At 39.1% G+C, this 21,692-nt stretch overlaps 1 protein-coding gene and 1 long non-coding RNA gene across 3 annotated transcripts in view; one reads left to right on the plus strand and one right to left on the minus strand.

Moving 5' to 3' along the window:
• FLVCR2 (FLVCR heme transporter 2) overlaps nucleotides 1-21,692 on the minus strand; it is a 91,014-nt gene that overhangs the window by 18,745 nt on the left and 50,577 nt on the right. The window contains exons 2-3 of one of the 2 annotated variants that reach the window (XM_001374723.5): nucleotides 14,064-14,205; nucleotides 8,797-8,937 (exon numbers count right to left, since the gene is read on the minus strand). In XM_001374723.5, coding sequence (XP_001374760.2) covers nucleotides 8,797-8,937; nucleotides 14,064-14,205 — 283 coding nt within the window. The remainder of the gene's footprint in view (nucleotides 1-8,796; nucleotides 8,938-14,063; nucleotides 14,206-21,692) is intronic. The other variant, XM_007472796.3, reaches the window with a different exon arrangement.
• Nucleotides 1,076-20,942, plus strand: LOC107650598 (uncharacterized). Its single transcript, XR_001626171.2, has 2 exons — nucleotides 1,076-3,331; nucleotides 13,453-20,942. It is a non-coding gene; the product is annotated as an uncharacterized LOC107650598 (long non-coding RNA).

Below are 21,692 nucleotides of genomic sequence, written 5' to 3' on the forward strand. Positions count from 1 at the left end.
ATACTACATACATAGAAAAGTTGCATTTTGGGGGCAGCTAGGTAGCACAGGGGATAGAGTGCCAGACCTAGAAACCAGAGGTCCTGAGTTCAAATGTGATCTCAGATACTTCCTGTGTGACCTTGGGCAAGTCACTTAACCCCCATTACCTAGCCCTTACCACTCTTATTTCTTGGAACCAATACAGAGTATTGATTCTAAGAGAGAAGGTAAGGGTTAAAAAAATTCATCACTGTGAGATAAAATCACATGACTGACTCTGGATGAGAGATGCAAAGAAGAAGGGTTCCCAAAAAGAAGCACTGAAACTTTAACAAAATTTAACTTTTTTATAACAAATCTGTATACATATACTTATGGTCCTAAATGATAAAAATAGATGAATAATATCGAGTATTTATTCATTTATGACAATTTTTTTCATTTTCTTTACATATGTCATGTGATTTTCTGCAAAACACTGCAAATCTCCCTAAATCCCTGTTTAATTATCAATGGCCAACCCAAGAATAACCAAAACCATGAATATGAAACCCCTTGCTTAAGTATATAAAAAAATGAATCTCCAAATATAATTATTTTACTGGGACTTCAATATCCAAAGCCGGCAGTTTGATGGTAACACCCTGAGTTATTCAGACAACTAGTTCTCTCTGCAAACTCAGTTTTTTGGCCTTTCCCCCATTCCAGATTCCATTTGGGTCAAAGTATAGATATAAAAGCAATGGGCCAGTATAGTGTACTCGAAAAAGCATTTGACTAGGAGTCAAGAGACTTTGGTCCTAGTCCCAGCTCTGGTATTAACCAGATGGAAGACTTTGGGGCAAGTCACTTTAACACCCCTAAACTTCCATATATAAAATAAGGAGATTGGATTTAGTATATTAGGGAACAAGCATTTATGAAGGGCTGACTTTATCAGTCATTGAGCTAAGCACTGGATGATTAAGATCCCTCTTCCAACAATAACATTCAATGATTCTTTAGTGCTGAGACTCCTGGGCCCTATCCATGATGCCACCCAGCTCTTACAATACATTAAGAGATGAAAAAGTCTCAGGTGCTTGCTCTGGATCTTATCCAGGGGAGCAGGTAAAGAAAAAGAAATAGTCTCATTTATACTAATGAATGAAGAAGTCATTGCTAGGTTTTCCCACACATAGGTTTGAAGATGTTAAAAGGAACTTGAGAATTTTCTTTTTCCTGGATGCCCTGTATTAAGCCCATTCTTTGACACTTTCACATAGATCCCAAAGAACACAACTCAAAGATACAAAAGGTCTGGGTGCTTATTCTATAGTCTGTAGAAATCCTCTCTTCTTCCTTTCTTTTTTGTTGTTGCTGAAGGCATAACAATCCTACCAGGTACCAGATTTGCAACCTCAGAGTAATAGTCTGTTTCATTTTCCTTCATCTTACATATCCAAAAGGCTTTCTCTCCACTCACAGCTACCACACTTCTGTTCCATCCCTTATCACTTCTCTAGATTATTACAATAGTCTCTTTACTAATCTCCCTGTATACATGTTCTGCCCTTTTCAATCTCTTCTTCACATGGCTGCCACACTCATAGTTTCCTTCTTTCTTGCTTCCTCTCTTTTTTCCCTTAATTTGTCTGAGTAATAATCCTTAAAAAAAAAAAAAAGAGTGGCAAGAGCTAGGCAAGTGGAACTAAGTGACTTGCCCTGGCTTACACAAGAAGTATATGAGGCTAGGTTTGATCCCAGGTCCACCTGACTCCAAGCCTGGCACTCTATCCACTGAGCCACCTAGCTCTCCACCCTCAATTTCTTAAAGCCCAGATCTGACCATGTTACTCTTCTACTTAAGAAGCTCCTTCCTGTTACCTCTTGGATAGAGAAAACACAAATTACTATTTGGCATCTAAAGTCCTTACCAACCTGGCTCCAGTCACTATTTCAGGCTCACTACATTCTTCAAATTCTCTACATTCCATCCATACCCAATACACAGTGTTCCATGTCCCATCTCTGTAGATTTGCACAGGTTGTTGCACAGGTTTAGAAAAGGCTCCCTCCTTCTCACCTCCACCTCTTAGAAACCCTAGCTTCCTCTGTCGTTCTTGTTCATCTTTTGTTTTGGAAGACAACCAAAGACATCATAAAGGTGATGTCTTGACTCTTGAGTGAATTGGACTCAAGGAAGGCAAAGTTGCACAAAGTCATCAGCCTCAGTTTCTTTTCCAGAGTCATCAAATTCCAGTAATAAAAAAAAGTCAGGACAACTGGTGATGGCCCGGGATGTAGTAGATGATGACCTGAGCATCTTCAATGTCTGACCAAGCTCTAAAGCTTCACAGCTCCTACTTCAGCTGCCTTCATGGCCACTAGAATAGATTCTTCTCATCTGACTCTTCTGCCAGAAGGAAAGAAATCTTCAGATGCTTGTGGCAGATACCTACAATAATTCACTGATGGGTCTGAAGCCTGTTGGTTTCCCTCAGGTTACCCTTGACCTGATTTAGCCTATCTGCTGAGACAGTCTTCCCAGGTTGTGGTTGCTGTAAATGCTACAACTTCCTGGGGCCACAGGTGAGAGCTGGGTGCCAGGTGGACACCAAAGGTGAATGAGCAGCCCTGAGAAGGACTCAGCAAGCTCTCACTCCAGAGGAGCTAGTCTTCCCCAAATATCCCACGAGCTTCCCTATAGGAGCATATCCTGATTCCCCCCAAGGCATTCCCTCAGATTACAAAATATATACAAAGTGAAAATTTTACTTCTCTGTACATATGTGGTTTTCCTCTGACCGTGTTAACTTGTTGAAGTCAAGGATTGTTTTATTTTTCTCTTTGTGTTTCCACTGCCTATCCCAAAGGCCTAGGAACTCTCCAAATGCTTATAATATGAATGAGTAAGTCTCAGCACCCACTCATACGCTGGGCAAATCACTTAATCTAATTGCTTCCGTTTCCTCAGCTGTAGAACTTGGGTTTTTTTGGCAAAGATCCTGGAGTGATTTGCCATCTTCTTCTCCAGGTCATTTGACAGAAATAATTTGCTCAGAACACAACTGGATCACACAACTAGTAAATACCTGAGGCTAGATTTGAACTCAGGTCTCTGCCCCTTAAAGTGTTATATAGACATTATTATTATTCTATAATCTTTTCTCAAGTATTCCCTTTTCCCTGTTTTCTTTAAAAAACAAAACAAAAACAAAACCTTCTATCTTAGAATTGACACTAAATATCAATATCAATTCTAGGGCAGAAGAAAGGTAAGACCTAGTGGATAGAGCTACCAGTCTGGAGTCAGGAGGACTTGGGGTTCAGATGTGGATGCAGACAATTCCTACCTGTGTCACCCTGGGTAAGTCCCTTAACCCTGCTTGTCTAGCCTTGCCCTTCTGTCTTAGAATTGTTACTAAGACAAAAAATAAAGGTTAAAAATAAATTATATAACATAATATTTTTTCTATTTACCCCCAAAGATCAAGTATAACAAGAGTATGCTTCTAAATGACATTGTTGTAAATGAAAATAAATATGTAAATCCTACTCTTTAAAGGGAAAAAAAAAGATTCTCCCAAAGCTTCATTTTGGGTGAAGAGACAAAACTTCACTCCATCCCACCTCTATGTGGCCTTTGCTTAATGCAGGTACATCATGCCAAGCATGATCTCTCTCACATTTAGTCCATTTAGGCATATGGTTAGAGTTAACACTAGGATTTGAGACATTATCCTGGGACATGGCCAATCTTGGAATTTGTTTTGCTTTGCTCACCTAATTATTTGTTACAAAAGTTTTGTTTTTATTTTGTTTATTGAGGGGGCATTCTACCATTTCAATATGAGCTCCTTGAAAGAAAAGAACATGTTTTTGTCTTTGTATCTCCAGTATTTAGCATAGTCCCTGGAATATGACAAGCACTTTATAAATGCTTCCTGAGAGGCAGGTAGCTGGGTGGCTCTGTGGATAGGCCTGGATATGGGAGGACCTGGATTCATATCTGACCTTAAACACTTCCTAGCTATGTGACCCTGGGCAAGTCACTTAACTGCTATTGCCTAACCCTTGCTATTCTTCTGACTTAGAACTGATACTAAGACAGATGGTAAAGATTAAAAAAAAAAAAAACTTGGTTAAAAGCCATAGAAAACATACCTATCAAAGCTAGAGAAAAAAGTGCTGAAGGAACAGTTAATGCAAGAGAGGATAGATCAAAATATAGATGATCTTGACAGGCTAAGTTGAATTAACAAAAGGAACTGAACTAGAAATAAATTTAAAGTATTTTTTTTTAAGTTTGTGTCTAGTTTTAAAAAAAAAAATTCTAGGAGCACATAGACCATAAATTGAAGGTCTGAATTAAATGAAATGAAAATGAAAATGAAGAAATTGACCACAATATATTTTGATATCATCTAAATTAATCTCATTTATAGATGAAATGATAAGAAACATAGGACATAATTATTAACCAGAAAAAGAATAGAATTTGTCTAATTGGCAATGATATAAAAAGACAGAAATAAGTTGGAAATGTAGTTGAAGGCAGGCATGCTAAAAATAATAGCTAACATATAGAGTTTTAGGATTTGTAAAGCATTGTATATATGTATGTCTCTATGTATACCATATGTGTATAAAAACATATGTACATATATTTGATTCAACAATATCCTTTTGAAAAAGTGCTATTCGTATAAAATTTATATTAGATTGCTTTCTAAGGGAGAATGGATAGCAGAAAAAGAAAGAAGTTGCAAATTTGTCTCAAGCTTAAAAAAAAGGATTAAAAAATTATCTTTTCATATAATTGAGACAGGTAAAAAGGTGCTATTATTAGCTCCATTCTACAGGTGAGGTAATTGTGACTGAGGAAGTTTAAGTGTCTGAGGCCAAATTTGAATCTAGGTCTTCCTGACTCCAGGCCTGACTCCCTCTTTCTCCACTGAGCCACCTAGCTGCCCCTACATATTGTTGTTGATAGTCTGAAGTAGAGGCAGAAATTGAACTTTTTTCCTTATAATAAGGGATAACTCTCTAAGAGAAGGCAAGAAGAAAGATAAATTGGACAATATAGGTGATTAAAAAGATATTCAGATGTTTTAAAATAAAAAATTAAATGAGGAAAAAAGTATGAAATGGAGATTTCCCTTGTCAGCAAGCCACATGAAGAAATATCTACCTTTGTATCTTTATATGCCTCCTCAGAGAGAACAAAACACATCACACAAACATATATCAGCAAGTGACTAACTTTTACATACTCCCACTTTATATGTCTTTCTGGATATCTTAGTCAGTCAGTCAATAGGAATTTATTAAATGTTGGTTATGTGCTAGGTGCGCCATTCTCTGTGCTTGGGACAAAGAAAAACAAATGATAGTCCCCGCCCTAGAAGAACTCACAGTTTAACAAGGGAGACAATAAGCAAGCAATTATGTACAAACAAGCTATATACAGGAAATAATCAACAGAGGGAAGGCCCTAGAATTGAGGGATTGGGAATGGCTTCCTCTTGAATGTGAGACTTGAAAAAAATCCAGCAATTAGAGCTGAAGAAGAAGAGCAATCCAGCCAAGGGGAACAGTCATTGAAAATGCCCAGAGATGAGAGATGGAAGTATCTTGTTCAAGGAACAACAAAGAGGCCAATGTTATTGGATCAGAGAAGGTAAATTGGAAATATGTCTGTAAGTAGATTATGAAGAGGGTTGAACAGCAAAGAGAAGACATTGTGTTTTATCCCAGAGATGATAAGGAACTGGAGTTTTTTGAGTATGGGGATGACATTGTTGGACTTGTGCTTTAGAAAAATCACTTTGACAGTTAAATGGAATTTGGATTGGGATGGGCAGAGACTTGTGAAAGTAGATGAACCAGCTGCAATGATATAGACATGAAAGGGCAGCTAGGTGGCTCAATGGATAGAGAACCAGGCCTGGATATAGGAAGTCCTGGGTTCAAATTTGGCCTCATGGTTCTTAGCTGTGTGACTCTGGGCAATTCACTTAATTCTCATTACCTAGCCCTTACTCTCTGCCTTGGAACTGATACTTAGTATTGATTCTAAAACAGAATACAAGGATGTAAATAATAGTAATGATAAAATAATATAGATATGAGAACTTGATGGCTTTGCATCAAGGTAGACAACCATATCAGAGGAAAGAAAGGGATTATGTGAGAGATATTATGATGGTAAAATTGATAAGCCTTGAAAGCAGATGGGAGGTGAGAGATAGTAAGCAGTAGAGGATGCTCACAACCTAGGTTGTGAGCCTGGGGTTCTGAAAGGATGGCAATTCCCTAGACAGTAGTAAAGAACTTTGGAAGGGTGGAAGGTTTGGGGGGAAAGATGATGAGTTCAGTTTTGGACCTGTTGATTTCAAACTATCTATAGAACATGTAGCTTGAGATGTCTAACAAACATTTGAAGATGCAAGATGCAAATCAACAGAGAGATTAGGGATGAATAAGTTAAATTTCAGAATCATTATCATCATTGAGAAGATAATTGAATCCAAGGGAACTGATGAACTCACCAAGTGAAATAATATAAAGGAAGAAGAAAAGAGAGCCCACATCAAAGCTCCAGGGGATACCCACATTTAGTAGGCATGATCTGGATGAAAAGCCAGCAAAGGAGTCTGAAAACTAGTCAGATAGATAGACTTCAGCATCACAAAAACCTAGAAAGAAGAGTGTTAAGGAGAAGAGGTCAATCAATAATGCAAAAGTCTTTGTGTCAAGAAGTATTTGCATTAACAAAAGGCTACTGGAGAGGAAGCTAAGTGGCTCAGTAGACAGAGTGCCAAACCTAGAGAGAGATTCTGGGTTCAAATCTGGCCTCAGACACTAACTAGCTGTATGGCCCTGAGCAAGGCACTTAACCCACAATTACCTAGCCTTTACCACTCTTCTACTTTGGAATTAATGCTTAGTAAGAGTTTTTATAAAAAGAAGAAAAAAAACCATAAAAGGCTGTTGCACCTGGCAGTTAAGAGATCATTGACAACTTTGAGGAGAACAGTTTGGGTTGAATGATAAAGCATGAAGTCACACTGTAGGGAGCTAAGAAAATGAGACCAAAGTGAAGGCACCTATTGGAGTTGGTCTTCTTAAGAAGTTTAGCCACAAAAGGTAGAAAAGAAAGGATCAAGTGAGGATTATTTGAGAACAGGAAAGACATAGGCATGATTGTAGGCAGTAGGGAAACCACCAGTAGACAAGGGGAGAGTGAACATAAGTGAAAAAAAGTGGGGATGGAAGAGTGGACAATCTTTTCTGGAGAGTTAGAAATTTGGAAAAGAGAGAATAGAATGGGATTGCTTGTACAGGTGAAGGAGTTTGTCTTGGTAAAAAGTAGGCCACCTCTTCACATGAGATAGGCAAAGGAGAATATCAGGTCTTTGAGTGAAATGAGATTAGGAGTGGAGAAGCAAGGTCTCTCAGAAAATTACTTCAATTTTTTTGTGTAAAATATGAGGGAAAGTTCTAAGCTGAGAGATTAGAAGGAGAGGGTGACATGAGGCATGTGAGGAGGAATGAAAAAGTTTGGAAGAGTCCTTGTGGTGAGTTGGACTGTGAGTTAATTTGGGAAGTATATAGAAAGACTGCCTAGCAGCAGTGAGGGCCCAATTGAAGTTATGTAACAAATTTGTAAGAACCCAGTCTAAATGGTTGCATGATTTTTTTCTATCTTCATTTAGTAGCAGATGTGTTGACAAAGTGCCTCAATTTCTTACAGTTTTGTGTTGTTTAGAATTGCCTTGGCTTCTAGATCTTAATGAGAAAAATCAGGATTAATCTAATAAAACAGTGATGCATGCCCTGGAAGTAACCCTGCAAATGTTTCTGTTTAATAACAGTTCAGACCAGCCCTGAACAGTCCCTGAGCACCTGCAGATAACACTAAGATTGTCTTCTTCCATATTATCAAAGTAAATCCCGGTCTACATTCAAAGTTATTGACTAACATCTTCTGTTGATAGGCAGAAGTTTCTCCCTTTTTGTTACCCATTCACAAAGACCCATTCTGCTCTTTCTTAGATTACTATAAAACCTATAATGTTCTCCTATTCTTCAGGTTTGGGTCTATCCCAACCAACAATTGCTGAGCACAATGTGGCTCCTTGGCTTTTCAAGGAAAAGGGATAACTGTTTATTTATGGTTTTTAAGGATCAACAGTGAAAAAGAAAAGGCAACAAGTGCTGGGCACAATTGGTGATATGATAAAAGAGCAAAGGTCTCAAGAGAAGACGACAGAATAGAGTTGAATTAGTTCATGAAGGATGAAAAAAGGAAGAGGAAAAAAGGACAGTGTGGTTCCTGCAAGGGTTAAAACACAAGAAAGCATTGAGGTATGAAGTGATCAGAAGTCATGGTATAGACAAAGATCAGATTTTTGTATTAGAGGAAAAAGGGAGAGGTGGAAAATCAATAGATTATGATCAGAGGAGGTAATTTTAGAGTTTGTGAACATGAAGGTGGTGCATTTGTGGATGATGGTAAAATCAAAGGTATGACCATTTTTGTATGTGACTGAGATGGGGTGGAGAAGGTCATGGAAAATAAGTAGTTTGAGAAACTGCAAGGTTAGAGCGTTTGAAAGAATATCAATATGTATGTTGAAGTCCCCTAATATGAAGGCTGGAATTGGGAAGGAAAGAAATCTTGTAACTCAGGTATTGACTTTCTTGAGGAAGAAAGGGGTGGGAGTGACCTTGAGGCCTACTAACAACAAGAACAAGAATAATGACAACAGCTAGTAGGATTTTGATTGGGGGAAAGATGTAGATTGCATGATTGTCTTTAAACTTTACCATAGGTGACAAAAAGTAGGTTAAAATTCTTATTCTTCAGCAATCGTAAAATGGATTCAAAATAAGTATCTTGTGTTGATTCCATAGTTTGACTTAAGTATTCAGCTTGGCTTGGGGGATATTTGGGCTTCTCCCTGAATACTTTAAAATAAAGGAAGAAAAAGAAGAAATGAATATCAGTTATCTGCACATAAACATTCAGTGGTTATAGATAAAAGACAAAACTCCTTAGCTTTGCTTAACACTTAAGGCCCTCAACAATCGATCCTCTGTCCCCATGTTGGTGAACCTATGGCATAGATTCTCTTTCACACTGTTTTCACAAATTCCAGCCATCAAGGACTACCTAATAAAGTCCTGAACTTTTCTGTCTCTATTCACATTCATTACCTATATTACCTTTCTATCTCTGCCATCTTTTCCTTTAAAATGTAGATACCACCATCTTCTTGAAACTATTTCTCATGGTTTGTCCAGTGGAAAGCCACTTATCCCTCATCAAACATTATTATAGGACAGTGATGGGGAACCTTTTAGAACTTTTTAGGGACCCCATGCCATGTCCCATCCACATCCCCAGACTGTGTGCCAGTGCCCACCCCCCCCAATGTGTGCCATACCCTGTCCCCAACTGCATGCCCCACCCCCTGAATGTGTGCAGGGGAGTGATTGCCAATGTCACATTATGATACCAGTATGTACAATTAGACGAATATATCATCATTCCCTTCCTGGAGGTCACTGGCTCCCAATGCAATTTCTACACAATGTATGCATTATATTAAAAGGAAAAGGGTCAGTGACCCAACCCATATCAAAGCACTTATACCAGAATGGGGTCTTGATTAACCCATCCATACTGAAGGAGCATCATCTCCCTGTGCTGGGTCTGGGGATATTCAGTAAAAGTGAAAGGCTTCCACCAGAACCAGAGTGAATGGAATTTCCTGGAAACCTCAGGCATTTGGTAGGCCTTTGAGGCACTGAGACCCATGCTAGAGGCATGGGATTTTCTTTGCTTTGTGAGTGTTTCTTGCATACCCAACAATCTGAAGGACCTGTTTTAGTTACTACTTCTCCCAATTGAATCAGGGAATTATCTACCCAGGTAGCTGGGTATGCATAGTTCAAAACCCAGGAGAAGACCACCACCTGTTTCTGGGGGGGAATAAAAGAGTTTAATGTGAGAGACATGAATTTATGTATTCTGCCCTTCCAGTTTTACAGTAGTGGGGGGTGGATAGGATGACTCCATGAGGACCCTCCATTGAGGTATTAGAAGGTTAGATCCCTCTGTTTGGGCTGGGTATATGATTTTCTCTCCATTCTCCTTTGAAGGATTAGGGAAGATCTGATTAGCACATTCGCTTAGAGTTTGGTGAATGGGGCCCAAGCCCTAGATTTACTTAGGGGGTTATTTTAATTAGGGTCAGTACAATTAGGAAGGCCTGGACCCAATCCATTCTTTGTTTACAAAAGCAGGTCTGTTAACTATTCTATTCACCCAGAAAGGGTCCACAAAGACTAAAAGGACTTTGTACCTTTTGCAGAGTGAAAGGTGGGTAGAATCATCAATATGAAGGGAGTGGCCACCACTGCTGCTCCCTGGAGCCTAGGGATAGATGGGGGGGGGGGGGGGGTTAAGGGGAGTGGCCACACCTGGGGATGAGGGGAGCTCAGCTGTGCTCAGCCCAACTGCACTCAGCCCCTGCAACAGTGGAGAGAAGGTAGAATGCCCCATTCTTTGCATTTGGGGGCGGGGCCAGCCTCCAAGGGCCTTTATGTGCCCACAGAGAGGCCTCTGTATGCCATCTTTGCCACATGTGCCATAGGTTCTCCATTACAGCTATAGGACTTTGGCACATTTTTGCCCTTCTATAGTGTATGATACTTGTATGCATATCATGACCTCCCTAGAAGATTATCAAGCTCTTAGAGGGTAGAAACTATGTTATTTTTTATTTTTGTATCCTCAGAGTCCAGGGCAGTGTTACCTGTAATAGTAATTTAATGCCTTGTTTACTTAATAATTGATTATTTACATATAGTCACTTAATATGTTGACTGAACTGTTTACTTAAAGCTACACCAAGGCATGGAAGCTGAAATTGGCATGCTAGCAAGAGCTACCTCAGCCAAAAAACAAAATAAGCATAAAGTTTAGTTCTGGAAGCATTTCCAACAGCTCCTTCTCACTGCTTGGAGCTTAATGAATGTTCTCTATGATTAATTATTCATCATAGTTTACAGAAGGGCATGATCCCTCAGGTACAGATGCCATAGTTTGGAGAACTGAGAATCCCAGAAATAAGTAACAAATAACATACCACAAAGCCATGAGGAAATGGCAAAGTTCCAAAACTCAAATGTATAATAATAATAATAATAGCTAGCTAGCATTTACATAGCACTTTAATATTGGAAAAGTGCTTTACAAATATTGTCTCACCATATTTTATCCATCATTTTCACTATTTTGCTAATTAGGAAACTGAGGCAGACATTAAGTGACTTTGCCCAGGATCATATAACTAGTAAACGTCTGAGACAGAATTAGAATTTCCAGAATTCAGGTCCAGCACTCTATCTGCTATACCACCCTGCTACCCATATAAGATACAAGAAAAAGAAAAAACAAGAATGTTTGGCATTAGCCCTTTGGAAAAGTTGCTCATAAACACGGTACAGTATTTGTCTCACAAAGGATTTTCATAAAGAATCCTAAATGCTGATCTTCTGACACAAAAGGATGGGGTAAATGCAAAAAGTTCACAATCTATTTCTTCCTTCTTCAGCTCTTCCCTTCCCACAGTCTTCTCACCCACCACATTGTAGCGAGGGTACCCTTGGCACCCTTTCTGGCATTCCTTTATGTATAATCTCCCCTCAGAAGAAGGGGAGATTTTTTTTTTGTTTGTTTTCAACTATATGCCCATTGCTTGTAGTGCACATAGAGACATGATAAGGCCTTAATAATTTGTCTATCTTATATATCTAATTTCTCCTCCTTCCTTCCACTAACCAAAACAATGGAACACTAACTGAATTAATTAATCAGATCTAGCCATTCAACCCAAGTTATCCAGTCAAGCCACTAATCAAATTACGTTTTAAAAAAGTCAACAGTTGTTTGGCTTTACCCCATGTGCTGAAAATTATTAGCCTTGCATGAACACAATTTAAATGTTTCCCTTCCCTATCAGAATCATTATCTTTCTCCTTACCCCCAAGATATAGCCCTGAATCATCTCTAAAGTTTATCTAGATTTAGAGGAAACTGTAAAATAAGTGGACCTTTCACCCAGAAAGTACTCAGAAACCTTGACTTCAAAGTTCAGGTTGTTCACTCTCCAGGAAAAGTCCCAGTTAATTTCCCACCAACCCATCCATTGTATGATCCTTTATTTCCCCCTTTAAGTATGGGAATGAATACAAGGCAAGATTACGTCACTCTATAAGGGTAAGGAGCAACAAGGTTTGAGAGATTCCAAATCTGAATAGTAGCTAGATTTTAAGCTCTTGACTCAACCATTTTCACTAGTGCTTGGTAAAAAAAAAAGAAACTAAAAGAATCCCTCTGGCTCCCAAATAACTTGAACAGTTAGTAATGGCTGATTGCTGGGAACAGAATACTTATATATTATTTTAATATATTAATATTACTATTTTATATGTATATTATAATAGAGAGCTGTTCCATCTTTAGCTGAGAATGTCAATATCTGGAACTAATTACATGGGAATCTGATGTTGAAAACTCTGGCAAAGTACTTGAGTAAGGCAATCCCAGGGGTTTACCCCCTCAAAAGCATCTCTCCCCCTTGTTGGATGGTCATAGAGCCACAGGTTTGACAACTCTGGCCTGGCGAACTTCTCAGTTTTCTTCCAATGCTTTACTGATGATCCTATGAAACTGCTTTCCCTTGATGTTAGAACTCCTTAAATCTGTCCCACTGCCAAAGGCTCCACTGACAAGCAAGAGGAAGGGAGCACATGTATAAGAAACGAATTTAAATGAGACTTCATCATTAGTAGTAGCCTAAGAAATCTGTGACCTAAACCTGAGTATAACTAAATCAACAAGCCCTCATTAAGAGCTTATTAGGGGAAGTTAGATGGCTCAGTGGATAGAGAAACAGGAGGCCCTGGCTCCAAACCTGCCCTCAGATACTTCCTAGCTGTGTGACCGGAAGCAAGTCACTTAACCTCAAATGTCTAGCCCTAACTTGCTCCATTGCCTTGGAACTGATACTGAGCATCAATTCTAAGAAGATAATGATTAAAAAAAAAAGCTTATTAATATGTAAGGCCACACCTCTAAATATAAACTTACTGCTAACAAAGAAGAGAGGACTATTTTCCTCTCCAAAAGGAGGTTGAGAACAAAACTGAGGAGAGAAGACAGAAATTATCCCCCTTAAACTTGTCTACGAGTTGTATTATAAATCAGACAAATAGGGTCTCTAAGTTTTGAAACCAAGTCTATGCTCTTCCTGGCATCCAGTAATAAATTTGTTGACAATTCAAGGATGTTGTTGCTCATCCTGCATTTTTGAAAGGGGATAAATAACATCACAAAGGTGATGTTTTGACTTGTACCTGAGTTGGATTTAAGTGAGAAAGGATTGTACAGTCATCAGCCTCCCTCTCTTCCAGAGTCCTCAAAGTCCAGTGGAATGATAAGAGTCAGGATGACTGGCGATGGCCTGGGATGTACTGGATGACCTTGGCATCTTCAGTGCCTGACCAAGCTCGAAGCCATCCACAGCACCTACTTCAGTAGCCTTCACTGCCACTGGAACAATCTGTTCTCATCCCCCCACTCTGCTGGTGGAAATCTTCACATGCTCGGGGTAGACATCCCTCTCACCCACTGCTGGGGTTGAGGCTTGTTGGTTGCTCTGAATCTGGTTTCTGTGCCCCCCCCCTCCCCGTGCCTGCTACAGCTTCTTGGAGCTAGAGGTGAGAGTTGGGTGCCAGATGGGCACCAAAAATGGATGAGCAGCGATGAAAGGGGCTCAGTGCGCCCTCACACCAGAGGTGCTAGTCTTCCCTGAACATTCCACACACCCCATTCAGGCCTCTTGTCATCTTGCTATCAATGCTTTCTCAGTAAACTGAGCAATCTCTTCCCTGAGGATCTGAGGTCCAGGTTGTAACATTTTGGGAGCTTGGGAGCTAGGCTCACAACTCTCTCTACCAAGTTCCACACTTCAGATGAAGGTCTTTTTGACCAGTTCCTGCTAGGTTAGGCTTCAGATACTTACAAATGGAGATAAGGATGAAGAGCAGAGTGGCCACACCTGCTGTTAGGAAGAACAAAATACTGATGTGGTGGGCTAGTTTTTCCATGTCCTGGAGGTTCGGTATTATAACAGGAGGAATCAAGAACCCTAGGGCAATACCCACCTGTCAAGAGAGAAAAGCAATGGGAATCACATTACTTTTGTGAAGGGAAAATCAATGACTGCATTCTTGTTAGAGAGAAGAATGTGAAGAAAGCCACATTTCCCAAATTTAATCCTTCTCAAAACTCAGTCCATAATACCTTACCTCCCCCACCAAAAATAAAGAAAAGACCAGCCCTATTTATAATTACAGGGGAAAATTCTAAATAAAATCTTGGCATATATTATACTAACAACCTTATAAAATTGTAACTATGGAAAATTGGTAATTTACAAAGATTAGAAGAAAATTTAATCATGTAGCAAGATGTTAGTACTTTGTAAAATTAAATTCATAATAATGACAATTAAAGATAATTTTTGAATAAGTTATAAGTAAATATTGTCTTTTCACTGGTCATCTCACCCAAATTTAGCATCCTGCTAAAAGGGAGCTGGGGTTTGAACTCTGTAGTAATACTAAGAGTAGCTAACATTAGAAAGAACTTTCTTGGTGGCAGGGACTATGCTAATAAGTGCTTTACAAATATTTTTTCATTGGGTCTCCATGACAACCCTTTAAGATAGGTGTGCTTATCCCCATTTCACAGATGAGGAAACTGAGGCAAAAAAAAAAGAGGTGAAGTGACTTGCCTAGGGTCCCACAGCTAGTAAATATCCATGGCCAAATTTGAAATCAGACCTCCCTAATTCTAAGCTGGAGTTCTATCCACTGCACTAGCTAGCTGCCTCTAAAGTAGCTATCTCACAGCACCACAGTTCCTGTACTCTCGTTTCCATGACAGGATAAAACAAAGCTAATTTTTGCTTAGGCTACCTTAACTCTGTTTTCTTTTTGTTTTTAAACCTTGATTTTAATGAACTTTAGTTATCACTATTAATAATAATTCATGTTATTTATTGTAAGTATTAATTAAATAACATTCCTTAAAATACTATATAAATGTGAATTATTAGAATTTTAGTATAGGTCTCAAGTAGCCTGCAGTTGATCTGCTTTTTTTTTAAGGCCTTATTTTCCATCCTAGTAACAACTATAAAACAGAAAGGCAAAGGCTAAGCAAATGGTTTTAAATGATGTGCCCAGGGTCACACAGCTAGAACGTGTCTAAGGTCAAATTTGAACCCAGGTCCTCCTGACTCTAGGCCTGACACTCTATCCACTATGCTACCTCGCTGCCCCAATCTGAGATTTTCAAAAGATATATCAGTAGAGCACAAGCTTTATTTAGCAGCTGCAACCAATCTGGAAAGACCTCATGTATGAGCTTGGAGTCAGCCTGGCTATATTTGGAATGTCTTTTTATCATCAGGGCAATGTAACTTTCAAAAGCTATTGATGAAAACCTGCAGAAAGATTTCCATCAATGTCTAGAAAGAGAAGGCTCAAATTGGGTCCTCAAAGCACCTAAGGATAATAAACTTGGACTGAGGGACTAGCAGAGAAAAAATAAAGTTCTTGTTTAAATTCAAGAATCTTAATAAATCACAAGTTAAAAACTCCAACAGTGATGGCGTTCATTCCACTGAGTGATAAAAACAAGAACCACATGGAGCCATGATAGAAATAATTTTAGCATTGTATATTGGAGAAGTCATCTACCAAAACCCTCTCCTTTCATAGATGAGAAAACTGAGACCAGAGAAGCTCAACAACTCACCAGAGTTCACACAGAAGGTAAATGGCAGAGCTAAGGCTCAAATCCCAAGTCCTCAGACACAAACTCCAGACTTCTTTCCAACGGTCACATGCCTCCATCACCTCTAACCCACAAGCAGCTTACATTTACAAATGTATAAACACTTGAAAACAAATATACTGGATCTCATACATATATGGATCTCCATAAACACACTGAAAGCAAGTTTAGAGTCTTACTGGAGTTGGCCTCTAATATAATTTCTATAGGGGGAGCTAGTGGTGTAGTGAAGAGAATCTGAGCCTGGAATCAGGAAGACTAATCTTCCTGAGTTCAAATCTGAACCCAGACACTTTATTAGTTGTATGACCCTGGGCAAGTCACTTAACCCTGTTGGCCTCAGTTTCCTTATCTGGAAAATGAGCTGGATAGAGAAATGGCAAACCACTCTAGTATCTTTGCCAAGAGAACCCCAAAAGGGGTCATGAAGAGTCAGACATGAATGAAAAGATTGAATAACTACTTCATGGAATATAACTGTTTCCTATAGGCATAATCATCTTAATTAAATTTAAACACACAGAACTAAAGCAGCAACTAACCTCAAACCTTCTCTTATATTGATGACTTTAGGGCAGAAATCAGGAAATAGGTCTAAGCAGGCTGTGAAATCCCAACAAAAGAGATAAAGAATAGATTCTTTTGTCCTTAAGCTTCACCTTTTCTTTAAGGGCCTCTAAGGGATTTAGAGGTAGGATAAGCTTCCAGGCTCTTAAAGGACATGCTATTTTTCCTTTTGGCCAATACTTCAACATGTGACAGTAGGATATGAGGTGTTATTGTTATGTTAGACCACGTGACAGAATTCAGAGGCAGATTCCAGCTCTCATATGCTTGACATAATGGAAAAAGTGTCAGGAAGATTTGGGTTTTCAAGTCCCACCTATCACAGCCACAAGACTCAAATTCTCACTACGTCCCAGTCTATTAATTACAGAGCACATACTAGAAGGAGTTTAATTACTGGAAGTTCCCTATACCAATAAAAATCACAATCCATACCTTCTTCTCTTCTTCCCTATCTCCACAAAACGGTGACAAAAATTTCTTTATTCCTATGTGTGGGACTTCTCTGATTGAGGCTTCCAGAAAAAAATATCAATTACCATTATTAGACATAAATCAGAAGGATGCTAGTGTGAAGATTAAATTTAACTCTCCCCTGATTGTAAAAATTAAATTAACTCCCCTGCCCATTTTTTAGATCTAATCACCAAAGGCGTAAACACCCTATTCACACTTGAGTGGGGGAGTTCTGTGACCCACGTGTGCAATAGTGGGTGACGAATCAGAATTAAACTGACTGCCCCTATGCAGTACTAAAGCAAAGCTCCAACTGTGATTGGTAGATGTAAAATTAAGGGAAGGCATAGGAAGTGAAGGAAAAGAAAGTGTCTTTAAAAGGGAATTACAACTTCCTGAGTGCAGTTTTTACTTGGAGTTCTACTTGGAGTTGGATTTCCTGTGAGAAACAGTTCATCTTTTGGACTTGAGACTGGTGAAGAATCTGCTGACTGGACCTGAGACCCTGTTCCTGGTAAGACTATCCTTAAATCTCCTCCTTTGTACTGACACGTGGTGAGTGAAAAAGCTGACTCCTTCCTGGATTTTTCTGAAGATACTAGCCACAGTAGAAGCCTATCCTCCTGAGAGGAACATCCCCAGGTCCTCAGCTACAAGGGTCAAGGCCTCTCTGGTTAAGGACTAAACCCCCCTACCTGGGTTGAGCCAGGGGTCGGAGTATAAAATACTTAGTTCTTAGGTTAGATATCTAACCCTATCCTCTCTCTGATTTTCTAACTTCACTCTTTCTATATTTTGTAAATATATCTCTTTGGAATATAAATTCCTAGCAACCCTATTCTTAAATAATCCAGTTCAACTTTTTTATAAATAAACCCCCTTTTCCCCTTATACTAGAAATATCATGTATATAGATTTTGGCAAAACATTTAACAAATTCTTTCATCTACAGGTTCCTTCTGACCTCTCTAATCACTTCCAACCAGGATTGTGCAAGAGCTAGTTTCTACTAGGGAAAGCTGCTTGTTAACTGTTTCAGAAGGAGCTCAGAAATCAGCAGTGCTACAAAAGCAGAGTTTAATTACTGTTTTTGTTGATTACCTAGATCTAAGAATGAGATAGATAAAATGCTAATAATCCAGAGTTGGGGATGTGTGTTTATAAAAAATTGGGGGGTAAGTGGAGAGCTAGTTATTAAACATTTACCAGCACACTACTGCTTCCAACTCTGTGATTATCTCAAGATAGTTTCCATTATCTGGACACTTTGGTTTACCAGTAAGGATAGTTTCAGATATTTAACTTGCACCCCCAACACCTAGCATAGCATCTGGCACATAAGAGATGATAAATAAATATTTGTGGAATATTTGATTGATTGATTCAGCTTTGATTTGGTCACTAAGACTAGGGCTTACTAGGTAGGGTGAAAGTAGAGACTGTGGAGTTCAAATAGACACATAAGACATTTCAAATGAGAAGTGGAAAAATCCTCTTTGGATTGAGCTAAAAAAGAAAGGCAAAATTCTTGAGACACAGGTGCCAATTACTGAAAGTCACTTTTGATTTGGTTTGAACACACTAATTTTACCCTTTCATCAGTCATCATATCAATATTTAGGTGAAGATAACACACAAGTTACTAGTCCCTGCTGTCCCAGAACTGAAATCTTTTCATTGTGTATATATGGAAGGGGGAAGCAGGGTTGACTTCATTATTTACAAAACAAGATTAAATATGGCCTAGATTACTCTCTTGCTTTCAAGTTTTCACTTCACTTTTGCATCTGCTCTAAATAGGAGGAGAAACTTGGCACAAGGTTTAAAGATCAAAGTCCACGTGTCTCCAAATAAATTTCATGGTTCAGATATTTTTCTACAGATTCCAGTAAACATGTGTGTACACATCAGGAAGGGATGAACAGAACCAATATCTGTAAAATGTATCACTTGATATCCAGGCCCCAACCACACGGATGACAAAAAAGATTCAAATCCATATATCCAGAAGAGGATCATATTCTCCAGGACATTGGTCTCTAAAGTGGTGGCTATGGTGCAGTCCTAATGAGACCATGGCATGATCCCAAGGGGTGTTGATAAACTGAGCAGAGTGTGGTAATAATGGAAATATTCGTCCCTCCCCACCCTCACTCACAGCTATCACCTCATTTCCCACTCATCTGCTCTCCTTTTGGACTTCTTTGACTTCTCAGTCATGATCTCAAGCTCAGTGCCTTTCTCTTTTCTTCTCCCTTCCCCTTCTCTTCTTTTTTGTTTTATCTTCTTCCATTGTGTTGGAAGCTCCTTAGAGCAAGTGCTGTCTTTTTCATATTTGTCTCTGTAGTGCCTGACACATAATAGACTCCCAGCCAATTGTGGGCTTAATTCTAACAAAATCATGTGACTCCCTTATTCTAAGATTCCCACCTCTCAAACTCCATTATAACCTAAGTGAACCCAGGCAACTAGCAGAAGCTACATAGCCAAAATGTTAGCATTCTCTACCCATTCCCCACCAGGCCCTATGTCTGGCCCCTTTCATTTCTTGGTTGTTGTAGAAACTCCTCAAAGGGCAGGTTCTCTACTCAAGGGTCACAGTCGTGACAGCCCCCTGCTCAAACACACATACATTTCCTTTCTTTTTGTTTTTTGGTGGTAAAGTGGGAACAGCATAGAATGAACAGGCACGATTGGGCTGCAATTATATTCTTTTCCCTCTTCCAAAGTCCTCTATTTCTATTAAGGGTCTCAACATCCTTCCAGGCTCCCACATTCCCAATTTCCAGTTTATTTTTGCCTTCTCATTCAACTGACACTGTTCTTGAAAGTTACTAGTGATGGAGCCAGCTAGGGAGCTCAGTGGTTAGAGAGCCAGGCCTACAGATGGGAGGTCCTATGTTCAAATCTGAACTCAGACACTTCCTAGCTAGAAAGTGACCCTGGGCAAGCCAATCTTATATCTTGGAAACAATATACAGTATTGATTCTAAAACAGAGGGTAAGGTTTTATGGGGAGTGGCGTTGCGGTGGGGGAGTTACTAGTGATTTAATTGCATTTTCTGAATCCTTATCTTTCCTTACCTGGTACAGCCTTTAACAGTGGTGGACCAGCCTCTCCACTGTCTCTTCCTAGATAATCTCTCTTCCCTAGATTTTTGTGAAACTGTTCCCCTTTCCTCCTTTCTCTCTCTCTCTCTCTCTCTCCTCTTCCTGACAAGGGCTGTTCTGCTTTGTGGACTTCTGATCCATGTCACACCCACTAAAGCATACCCCAAGGCTCTATTGCAGGCCTTCTTCTCTTTTGTCTCTAATATTAATTGGTCTCTTCAGATCTGAGTTCAAGGATCATCTTTGTGTAAATGCAGATTCTTACCCTGAGTGAGATGATTCCCAAATCAATTTATCCAATCATACCCTCTCTCCTCAATTCCAGGCCCACGTTGCCTAATAGACATTTCCATTTAGATCTTCCATAGGCATCTCAAATTCAAAAAAGCATTCATTATGCCCCTCTCCAGCCAAACTAACCTCCTTCTTCTGAATTTCCTTATTTCTAAACCTCAGGAAACCACTATCCTTCTCCGTATCATCCTTGACTTCTCATTTTCTTTACTCCACATTTCCAATCAGCTGACAAATCATGCTCTCTCATATCTGCTTCCTCTATTCACAGAGCTAACACCCGACTTTCAGGCCTTGATTATCACCTGCTTAGAGTATTGTAATAGCTTCCTAATTGGTCTCCCTGCCTTAAATCTCTCCCTCTTGACTCCATCCTCCACAGAGTAGCTGAAGTGATGTTCCTAAAGTAAAGGTCTGATAATGTTACTACTCCCTTACTCAGTAAACTTCAGTGGCTCCCTATTGACTAGCATCAAATATGATTTTATATTTAGCTTGATCTTTTAAAATATCTATTCTTATGTAAAATTTATGATGAATATAATTATTAGCACAAAAATATGCATAAATAACTTCTAAATAAATATGTATTAGAGGTATATGCTCAATATATATATATGTGTGTGTGTTTTTACTGATTAGGAGCATATTGTCAAAAAAATTTCATGAGGCTATATTTGAGCTCAGGATGAGTCTCCCTTATTATTGGTCTGGTACTCTAGCCACCATATAATTCAAATCTGGCCTTAGAGACTTAACTAGCTATATAACTATGGGCAAATCACTTCATCTCTGCCTCAGTTTCCTCAACTGTAAAATGGGAATAATAATACCAGTCTCCTAGGGTTATTGTGGAGGATCAAATGAAGTAATATCCATAAAGTGCCTGGCACATAATAGGCACTATATAAATGCTAACTATCATTATTATTATTCAACAGACTGTTATATGCCAAGTATTGTACTACATTAAACATTTATTGGACTAGGTGTTGGGGATACAAAGTCATTGGCTTAGGTTTTTTTTTTTGAACCCTCATCTTTCATCTTAGAATTGGTTTCAAGGCAGAAGAGCGGTAAAGACTAGACAATAGGGGTTAAGTGACTTGCTCAGGGCCACCCAGCTAGGAAGTAGCTGAGGCCAGATTTGAACCCAGGTCCTTCCATTTCTAGGCCTGGCTCTCAATCCACCTAGCTGCCTCCCCCCACCCCCACACTCACCCCTTTAGTTTAGCTATCTTAATGATGTGGGGTATGAGGGATGTTGGATAAATGTTTTATACATTTTTCTATGCTCCTCACCTTGGGTTCCAGATCACACATTGTAGGAAGAAGATGGATATGTTGGAGGTTCATCTAG

This window comes from Monodelphis domestica, chromosome 1, assembly GCF_027887165.1.
Source record: "Monodelphis domestica isolate mMonDom1 chromosome 1, mMonDom1.pri, whole genome shotgun sequence".
NCBI lineage: Eukaryota > Metazoa > Chordata > Mammalia > Didelphimorphia > Didelphidae > Monodelphis > Monodelphis domestica.